The sequence below is a fragment of the Prunus avium genome, chromosome 8, assembly GCF_965620075.1.
Source record: "Prunus avium chromosome 8, drPruAviu1.hap1.1, whole genome shotgun sequence".
Lineage (NCBI taxonomy): Eukaryota > Viridiplantae > Streptophyta > Magnoliopsida > Rosales > Rosaceae > Prunus > Prunus avium.
In genome coordinates, this window is record NC_142291.1 from 4,687,429 (window position 1) to 4,698,453 (window position 11,025).

The 11,025-nt window shown below is 38.8% G+C and overlaps 1 protein-coding gene and 1 long non-coding RNA gene across 2 annotated transcripts; both read right to left on the bottom strand.

Moving 5' to 3' along the window:
• Positions 1–7,422: 7,422 nt before the first annotated feature.
• LOC148291181 (uncharacterized) lies at positions 7,423–8,857 on the bottom strand. The gene is made up of 2 exons (XR_015826617.1): positions 8,722–8,857; positions 7,423–7,860 (listed from the first exon to the last, which is right to left on the bottom strand). It is a non-coding gene; the product is annotated as an uncharacterized LOC148291181 (long non-coding RNA).
• Positions 8,858–8,925: 68 nt separating this feature from the next.
• Positions 8,926–10,807, bottom strand: LOC110747021 (putative F-box protein At3g58860). The gene is made up of 2 exons (XM_021947236.2): positions 10,663–10,807; positions 8,926–9,891 (listed from the first exon to the last, which is right to left on the bottom strand). The coding sequence occupies exons 1-2, from the start codon at positions 10,678–10,680 to the stop codon at positions 8,926–8,928; spliced, it is 984 nt and encodes a 327-aa protein (XP_021802928.2). The 5' UTR covers positions 10,681–10,807.
• Positions 10,808–11,025: the final 218 nt, after the last annotated feature.

An 11,025-nucleotide genomic window follows, 5' to 3' on the forward strand; every position in this document is an offset into this window, starting at 1 on the left:
GTGAGGGGGCCACAAGCAATTTATTATTATATAGACTTCCTAAATGTGTAGGAAAGCAATAGCAAAAATTAAATGGACTAAAAATTTTGGGGGGGCCCATGCCCCTTCAGGCCTTAACAAGGCTCCGCCATTGGTGGGCACCAAGCAATACGAAAACTTCTCTACGTTTGATTAGGGTTAATATGGTGAGTATGGTGTACTTATTAAAATAATATTTGTTTCACAATTATCCTTTTTGGTTATTTTGATATTAGGGTAAATTAATAATTCAATAAATACTTTTGTAGTAGGGTGTCAGTTAATTTTAGGGTTCGTTTATGTAACATCTAGGAAAAAAAATTAAAAATTATTATTTATTTATTTTAACTTAATTATGTGTTTGAGTGATTTTAGTGCGTTGGAGAGTATTTTGAGTCACTTGAATGATAGAGAAATTGAATTACAAGAGTTTTGAACTTTCAATTTCGGGTTGGGTGGATAGAGCAATTTTTCAAGTGTGGGTGTTTACTATTTTGTTTCCATTTTGAGTTTTTTATAAGTTCCCATGATATGTATGAACTTTAGAAGAGTTTTCGAAGCTTTAGGGACAATCTAGGAGTGTTAGAATGGTGGAAAACAACTTAGAGGCAAATCTTGAAAATTGAGTTTTTTGGGTAAGTTTTAGTCCATGAATCTCACTTTGGCTCTCTTTTTCTCCAAATCCTTCTAGTTATTTAGGAATCCATTTATTGAGTTTAAACGAGAATGGACATCTGATCGTAGGCCTAACCTCTCATGTATGTTGGTCCTTGGATCTAATCTTGAACGGGCACTCGATCTACTTTGACCGGGGCTTGCAGACGCTTGTGACATGCATGCGCGCTGAGCAGCTCGTTCTTGTCCTTCTTCTAGCTTGCTCGGTCCTGCTCTACTTGCTAGGGACCTCTTGAATTGTTGTCGATGCGGTCGTCCTAGGGATGGCAAAAATTCCTTCAGGGGCGGGTCCCCGTCAGGTTGGGGGAGATTTCAGGGCCAAACAGGTATCAGGTACGGGGATCCCCGAACTTGAAAAATCCCCGATGGGTATGGAGAGGGATGGTATTGGCGTCCCCATCCCCAAAATCTGACCCGAAAATATATATGTTTATATTTAAATAAATAAAAATATATAATTATAATATTTATGTTTAACCCTAAGTTAACCTCCCTCTCCTAATTCTTCCTAATCTTCTCTGGAATTTCATATTGATGTGATTTTGAATAGTTGAGTTGAACTTTATAGTTACTTTGGATGTGTTGAATGATAATTTGGTTGAGGCCAAGGTTTCGGACCAAGTCAATCTAGTTGAGGAGCTGTCCCAACCAAGTTGTTTTGGTCGTCTACTCTTTGAGTCAGCTAGTCAATTCTAAGACTGAGATATGCTTGACTACGTGGATCAGGAGGAGAGAATTATGTGGAGCCCAATTGCACATGGGCTAGGGTTTCGTTAGTAGTGTATAGGGATGGCAACGGGTTGGGGAGGGGCCGAGTATGACAATACCATCCTCGTCCCCGCTCTCTTTCCCCGCCCCCGTTCCCGAATCCATCCTCGTTTAATAGGTTTAGGGGAATCCCCGTCCCCGTCCTTGTAGAGGGACTGTCCCCCATACCCGCCCCGAATCCTCGACCCCATACCTTGACATTTTCCACATATGGCAGTGAAAGGTGTTTACCCATCTGCATCAACATGAAAAATCTCAATAGCCTTAACCGCCCACTTCCATGAACTAAGAGCATATCCAAGGTGTTGTCATCATGCTCAGCTTTTGGTGCCCCAACTTGGGAACTTTGAACAGTTCTGCAAGCATTATTGCAAACCAGAATACCAAGAAACTGACCCTTTTTAACAACCCATTTATCTTCTAAACTGAGAGAGAGAGAGAGAGAGAGAGAGAGAGAGAGAGAGAGAGAGAGAGAGGTGTGGCTGGAGACCAAAGGAGATTATGAAGAATTAGGATAGGGAGGCTAACTTAGGGTTAAACATAAATATTATAATTATATATTTATTTAAATATAAAAATATATATTTTGGGGTCGAGTTCAGGGATAGGGATGGGGACGCTAATACCATACCTGCCCCATACCCGTCAAGGATTTTTCAAGTATCAGATACCTGTTTTGCCCCGAAATCTCCCCCGCTAGTGTCGGAGACCCTTCCCTACAGGGATTTCTGCCATCCCTAGTGGTATACACAAGAGCTTACGTCGAGTGCGGCGGCAAATGAGGGAATGAATGAAGTTGTTCCACAACAGAGCCAAAGTTGGCAGCGGAGGCAAATTGGTCATAAGCGATGACGTCAGGATGGACCACAGCACCGTCATGGTGGTGAGCCTCCAATCTGGCCATGAGGCCGTCAGGACGGTGGCTGGATCCAGCTGTAAGGTTGTGAGGCTGCAAGTTTATGGTGTCCACGAGCCGTGTGCTTGAACCATGGTCTTGGACATGGAGCCTTGTGGTTGCACTAGGCTCATAGTGGTGGCACGATGTGGTGGAGCGGCGGTGATGGCTAGAACCCTGGTGGTAACCACGATTTCAGTGGCGGAACGTGGTGGAAGGCTTGACATCGCTCCATCGTGATGGCTCAAACTCGTAGCAGATTGAGTCGTCTAGGCGGCTCGGCTTCTCGTGCGCATGCTTCCAACCATGGTTGTTTGGAAGGCTTCGGTTGAGTGATGAATATGAGGGAACGAATTCCTTTCATTCAAGAACACGCATTGAGTATAACTCGCACTCTCAATGAAAGCACCAAATATGTTTGAGCAAATTTCCTCACGGGGAATATTCGCAGGTTGATTCCTCGATCTTCGATCTTCCTTCCCTTTCTTCTCCCTTGGTTCCTGTAAAACAAATCTAGCTCAACGGACCACACACGAGGGATGTTGGCTAAAGGCCCTCCGATGCTTAAGTTAGTTTGATTGGATCTTGAAAAAGATAGGACAATAGCTAAAGTGGATGGAGTTTTCTCTCACGAGGAGAGCCGGGTGGCCGGAGCCATGTGTGGTGGCTGGAGTCATGTGGGAGAGAGAGAGAGAGAGAGAGGATTTTCAATTAGGGTTTTAGGATTAAAAAAGAATTTAGAATTCCTTATGTAGCCATGTATTTATAGGCTCCTTGTATGCTAGGGTTTTGGGAGAATAATTTTTATTTGGTTATGATTATTCTTATCCAAAAAGATGGTAGGAATTAATCCAAGAGATTTGGTTGAAATTGGTTCCTTGATTTAGAAAGATATTTCCCTATTAAATCAAAGATAATTTCCCTAATTAAATAGGATTTAATTAGGATAATTAGTTTACCAAAGGAATATTCCTTTTCCACGTGTCGTCTTCTTATTGATCAACGAAATATGTGTTCCCACAGTTATTTGATGATGGAGTTGAGTGTAGGATTTGGGTTAAATCTGAAATCTATGATATTCTTAATTATATAATTTTGTAGGATTTGTCTCAAGTGATTGGTCTTAATAGAGGTTGAATTTAAGTTTTAACTCTCAAGTGATCGAGCGCCCGTAGTCATTTTTGATATAAGGAGTTACTCCACTACAGAGTCTGAAAGATCAAACCCAACAGGGTGCATGGAGCACAAGAAAGACTCCCAAGATTAATTGACAAAAAGAAACACAAAAGACTCTCAGATTGATAGCAAACAAACCAACAAAAGAAGTACAAAACTTTTGTCCTTAATCAAACCAACAAAATAAGAAAATTGCATGTTCTCCCATAAAATTACAAATACTGCCGACCAAAAAGACTAGGCATCAACCATCATGCCATCGCCTAGCTAGCTAAAGTACTAAAGAGAAAAATGAAAATAAAACAATGAATGCATGAAAGCAACTTCGTAGTGTAGCCACCACCAATTAGTGTCCGTTCAGAAAGACGGTGGAGAAGCTGCAGCAAAAGAAAGAAAGAAAACAAAATATGAGTAAAACAGTACGAAAGGGGAGACATCCTGTAGAGAAAGGAAATAGAAAAAAAATATTTATACAATTGCATAGATTTTTTAGAAGAAGAAGAGAGAAGAGATAATATACATGTGCAATAGGGTGGAGAAGCTGAGAGAAAGAAAGAAGGAAAAAAAATATACAGTAAAACAGTAGAACTGTAGGAAAGAGGGAGGGATTACGTTTTGTAGAGAAAAGGAAATAGAAAAAAAAAAAGAAAACTATAGAGAAGCAGGGACAGAAAGAAGTTAATAACAAAAAAGAAGAAGAAGAAGAGTATAACAGTAGGAAAGGGGGAGGAGGGATGATGTGCTTTAGAGAAAAGTTTAACGATATCTGTTATGTTTCCTGTTAGTTCAATTAGGGTTATTTTTCTCTTTTTTAATTGTGAGAAAATTGGGTTATGTTGTAAGAATGATGTGTCAACTTAAAGTCCCTTGGATAAAATTTTAATGAGGTGGCGTATCCAGAATAGAAGTCAAGCAGATCATGGCAGAGAAAAAACAAGCAGAGAATCTGGATCCCTGTTTTAGAATAGTGATCTACTTCTATGAACTGTGTGTGCATTTTCGAAGAATCTTGAACTTCATATATTTATCTATATCCCTTCATTTCAACATTATGGTTTTTACTTGTTATTTCCCTTACACGAATATGTGAAGTTACAGTTCCACCTCTTGGCCTTTTCACCTTTGAACGAGAAACAATGAAGCATGATACAGTGCAATTATGAAGGCAAATGCACAAGCTATAGGGATGACGACCTTTATGGCAAGTGGTCGTTGAGATGAATGAGACTTTCTGCGGGTGCATGCACAATTTTGGGAGGTCACCACATGGCCTATCGTTGACAATAATTGAGAGATCACTTGCATTTGAAAATGTCCCTTCTTTATAAGAAAGATTGAGATGATTAAGAAATGTAAACTTGCCACGAAATTCAGGTATCTCTCCAAATAAGTTGTTGCGTGAAATATCTATTTCTTCCAAGCTTCTCAAACTTTAAAAAGATTGAGGAATTGTTCCCAAATAAAGTGAAAGGGATGAAATTCCGACAATCTCTCCAGGTATGTATGGTGCCTGTTATGTTAGATTGTTATTAGAAAGGTCAAGTGCAAATAGACTTCGGCAGTTTCCAAGACTTAGAGGTATACTTCTCTCAAACCTAGCCTCGCTTACGCACAACTTTCTTAATGAAGTCAAGTTACCTTGAGAGGACGGTGTCGGCCCAGAAAATTTGTTTTCATTCAAGTACAGTTCCTGTAAGTTTTGAAGCTTCCCAATTCCATCAGGGACACTACCACTGAAGTAGTTTTTTTCCATTCCAATATGGGTCAAGTTTACAAGGTTTCCAATGCCGTCAGGGATGCTTCTGTGTATCAAATTTCAGATTTTAGTTGTGTAGAAAGGTTGCCTATGAACTTGGCATTTCTCCTCCGAAATGGTTAGTGTCCATACCAAAGTCCTCTAGGCTAGTACAATTAGCCAAAAAGCTGAGAAGGTTCAAGTCGCCAGTTGTTCCACTTCCCAGTCTATTGCGGCTGGAGTTCATGGAAACTAAGCTTCGCAAGCTTCCAAGATTTTCAGCAGGGAGTGTCCCGGTGAGACCATTTTCAGCTAGATTAATTAAGCATCCGAAGTCTAGAAGAATTTGACAATGACGCAGGAATAGTTCCAGTGAATTTGTTGCCACCAGAGTCAAATTCTTCGAGATTATTAGGAAGATTAACGCAGACATTTGGTGGTAGCTCTCCGTGCAGTTGATTTTGAGCAACACCAAAATAGTATACGGAAGAAATGTTATAGATTGAAGAACGGACATTTCCTTTGGAACTGTAGTGTGGGCTTGTAACTAAGCAAGGCATTAAAGTGATTGGTTGGTTGATGGAAACCTTCTCAGGTGAGGTATAGTGGTCTTGGGCAGTTCACCTTGGCATTGGTGGGTGAAGTCGCACAAAGTACCTACCCTCGGGGTTAGTAGGGTCCCCCAACCACAAAGGGTGGGTAGCAAAAGGACATTACCAATCTGAAAGCGAGAATTTCTCTAAGCTTTACAGACGCCCGAGCTCATTGGGTATGCTTCCATGAAAATTGTTTTGAATAAGATGAAGATTATTCAAAGAAGAACAGTTTTCCTATCCAACCTGGGATTGCTCCAATGAGATTGTTAGCAGAAATGGATACATAATTCAAATTTAACAATAAACTGAGGTGGTTTGGAATTGACCCAATAAGCTCATTGAAACTAAAAGTGAGCACACTTAGTTGTGTACAGTGAGATATATTAGTTGGAATTTTGCCGCTAAAGGAATTTCACGACAGGTTGATATATTGCAAGCTTTGTAGACGGTAGATGACTCATTTCTTGAGGAATTTCTCCATGAAAGCTGTTGGTGCGTAGGTTAATTCCATTTAGATGAGTAAGATTCCCAATAGAAGGTGGTATAAGGAGCCTACAAGCTATGGTTCAAAATGAAGACTCTTTTGGTGGAATGGTTGCATGTAACGCCAACCCAACTTCATAAATCAATGGAATCATTCCATGAGCGCATGACATGAAGAGGATCTTGAGTGGTTCTTTTCTTCAAGTCCAGCAGCGGCAGGCGATCAATTTCATTTCCAAAAGTATTGCTACTGGGTAGCTTTGCAGAAGCCAGAGGTATGCTTATGCATAAAAGAATGAACCCATGAAGGAATGTGAACAAAACCAGCCTGACATGAGTACTTTGTGAAAGCTCCATATATATCCTGTTCTAACAAAATACAGAGAAACTCAAAACCAAGTGCGCGCTGGCATCTTTCGCTTTCTATTTCCTACTTGTGGGCTTTCTTTTAATGAATTAATTAGACCAAACAACAACAACAACAACAAAAAAGAACATTTATTTTCTATCCGAAGGCCTTACTCACTGTGGTCCTACAAGTTATCAAAGACTAATTAGGAGTGCTACAATGTGAATCCAAGAATATCATCTCTTGACTTTTGGCTAGGTGAGACGGTGAGCAAAGTCATATGACCAAGACAGATACTGCAACTCCCTAATGTTTTTAAAAATGCATCCTGAGAAAATATCAGAAATTTTGGATCAATCAACTAGTAAAGAGATCTCAAAACATGAATACTGAAAACTTGATTTGTGTTCATATTTTAATACATCAAAACATGAATTTCACCAAATTGTACATATACATATACAGAACATAGAGAATTTGCGGAAATCCGGACATTGTATTTAGGTTAAAAGGGAAGGGAAACAAATAAAAAGAATCATTTATTGTTTGTGACCACACACTCTGAACCATTCTTACATTCATATGCAGAAGGCCCAACTAAAGCTTAGGAGTTGGGAAGGATAAGAGCAGCTAGGAATTCTTGCATGCTTAATGGAAGATAGAATTTGTAAAAAGTGGACAGAAAACTAAACCAGCAAGGCAGACAGCATGCAGTGTTCAGCAGAAGTTAAAAATTAAAGACTGGTAGTCCACTAATAAACGTTAAAATCCATAAGATCTGCAGCAGTTTATAACTACTTTAAAATCCATTAAAATCTCGATTGAATACTTACGCACTGCGCTAGCTTCCTACTTCCTACAGGCACACAAATTCTATTCCTTTGGGCACCCTTCTTTTAAAGTACTTCCTAGCGCGATCTCTTACAGTTTCTTGCCACTTCAGTATTTGGTCTTTCATTATTCTGTAGTTGAGGCTCTGTAGAAGCCAGGTCTGGACAGGATTAACAACAATTTTCTCCAGATTTACAGCAGTCTTTATCAAGTAACGAACCAGCGCAAAATCACTTGTGCTACCAACATACCCTACCATTTCCACAACCTTGAGGGAATTGTGGGAGAATTTCGGGGCTCTCGCAAAACTTTTCAGCAGACCTTCGTAGTGCATCTGCATCAAACCAACATTTTTTTAGTCTATGTAACAACCAAATAGAAGTGAGAAATTCTCTCAGAATATGTAACAATACAGATGGGCTCAGAAGAATCTAACCATAGTTATTAAAAACATTGAAACTCATAAATATTTATCTCAATGGACAGTTAAACCAACTTCTATTTGGCATTGATGTTACATCAAAATCTTCCATATCTTCAATGAAGTCAAGGTTGCCATTAGGATCCTCTTTTTTCTTCTATTAATGGAGTGAATAGAAGATGAAGATTGTATTCTCCCTAATTTAAATTTATTCTCTCAGCAAAGTCAAGGACAGCTGGGGCGGCCCTCAAAAATTTCTTCATAAAATGGCAATAAGGAAGTATTGAACCCATGACCAAGTAAACAACTTTACCAGAAAATACCACTAGGCTATGCATGTCTTCATGATAAATATTTGTGTTCATTACTTTTATTGGTTGATGTTTGTTTTTCGTTAAAATTCACAGTATTTTTTTATATAGTATTTTCGTGTTAGAAGCAATGAGAGCCCCAATTTAAATTTCGCACAGGACCCTCAAATTCTAGGAGAGATGAGGTATGTGCATAGCTCATTAGTGGAATATACTAGATTATTTAAATGGGAATCGAATCCTATTAAAAACGTTTATTATAGAAAACCCAGCCTCTTTCAAATAAAAATATTTCCCCCCAAATGTAAAATCCATCAACTACAAATAAAAAATTGTATATATAGTTTAATAAAGCCATAAAAGATCCAACAAACAGCATGCACTACTATATCGAAAGTCCAAATCCATCAGCCAATCACATAAAAACTAAGAATAATTTCTTAATCTAAGAATATACACATACCTGCAACACAAGTTTGTGCAAGCAAGGGCATGCCTGAAGGAAGTAAGTTAGGTTAACAAGAGCGAAAGCATCATCTCCCTCAAATATTAAACCCAAATGCCTGAGATTCGGCATTGTAGGAAATATACGATCGCACCTGAACAACTGAAGACAAAGAAAAGTAACATAATCTGAAAAACATATATATTTTAAAAGAAAGGAAAACTAACACAAAATAATAACATAATACGTACTAACCACATTGTAAGTCAAGTTGAGAGTCTCTAGCTGAGAAAGACAGTATGAAAGTTGGGCGAAGACAACCTCAAAGAAAAGATTGTTGGGCTCACAAATGGATACGTCAACAAGACGAGGTACATTCCTGATAAGCAAGTTTATCATTGTATGTCCAGCATAAGTAAATGAAACAAGGTTTGCATCACGAATCTCAATGCTCTCCATCATGAAACATTCCCAGATCTCTAAGTACTTCAAGGCAATTGATGTACCGACAACTCTTAGACGAGACACGTATCGGGAATTATAGACTGATAATCGTTCAAGAACTGGACAATTAGACAAGAAGTACTGGAGAACTTCTTCTGCAATATCAACATTTTTGAAACGAAGATCTTTGAGGGACTTAAAGCCAGTGTACATGCAAGGGTCTAGATTTGGAACCTCAAAACAGAAGGGCCTCCATGCAGACCCTTGTTTGAAACCAAAAACTTGGTGGGGAAACAAAGTATAGCTCTGGTGAAAACCATATTCTAGGAAGTCAATGTCAAGCATTTGAACTCCCTTTTTCATTGCAAATCGGATCCATTTATCAATGGAACTTGAAGAACGATTATCGAGATGAAAGCTAACTCTGAATTGTTCGACTTTAGGGCCTCTGTGTTGTTCCACCACGCTATTGACCCAATTGACATACCTGAGGTTTGCCAACTCTTGGGCTTCTCCTCCTGGTGGCTTGGCAGTACGGCATAAAGTGTCCTCATCATCGAAGTTGAGATTCATAGTAGACGTCCACAGATACTGCCATTGCCTAGAAAGGATACTAGTTGATGCTGCTTCCTTTAGCGGCAAGAGTGACAATATAGTGACAAGAATTTCATGGGGTAAATAACTGATTCGGTCCACCAAGTTGTCATGAGTAGTTTTCCTTCTCTTTCTCAAGTTGTAACGACCCTTCACCAAAGAAAAAAGATATAGCAATTTTCACAAGAAAAGGTTGAGCAGGACTAGGATTAAATACCAGCTGGCAAGAGAACCCATTCTCTTACCGTTGGGTTTGAATGAGGAAAATAAACCCGTAATTTAGACCATAATTTTTTAATTTACATACGCCAACTCTCCTATTTAGATTCATAAACAAAGAAATTTATAAATTTCATTTGGGAAAAAAAAAAAAAAAAAAATCTTGGAATTTTATCATAATAAATTTTAAATTTCAATTTCATCTAAATACTTTTCATTTCTAGAATTCTAATAGAGTGAGAGACTTAGAAAGAAAACCACCACCACCACCTTGTCATGGTCATCACCACCACTGCCCCAGCACTATTACTAGCGCCATCACCTCATCCCATCAACATCACGGCCACAACCAACTCCATCCCCTTTGTACCACCACCTTACCACTAACTAGAAACCCCACCACCAACATTAGACATGATGGCACTGCCAACCAGTACAATTAATGTATCTACCCACCACAGCTACTCATTTATAGATTGATGCCACTAAAAAGAAAATCATGTAAGCCCCATTATACTTTTAAATTAACCAAACAACCAACTTCACAAATTTAAGATCATTAAATCCAATCATTTTTTAATTTCTTAGTATTCCTAAATTTCCTCATCCAAAACGCATGATTAAATTGTTAATTTTTATTCCCAAAATGAAGAACAATAATGTTTACAAATACAAAAAAGGATATCATGTTGATGATTTTACCTCTCTCGGTTCGACCATTTTGAATGAGAAATAGGTAAAGACTGATTTACGAGAGAAGACGATGTGATCTAGACAAGCCTCAAACTCCTCATCCACGCCTCCGTCTAGCACTAGTTTGGTTCGCCAACGGGTTCCAGGGCCTAGACCGCCTCTTAACTTGATTCGTTTTGGCTAGGGCACCCAAATCAGCTATATATTTGACATGGATTTTCGGTAATGGTAAATCTAATGGAAAATGCATGTATCGTCATTAATGCATAAAGGCTTTTTATTACAAATAGTTCCTGAGGTTTACGAAATTGTCATGAGTCGTCCTTAAGGTTTTGTTTTGTGACATTAATACTCTTTAACGTTACCCTTTGC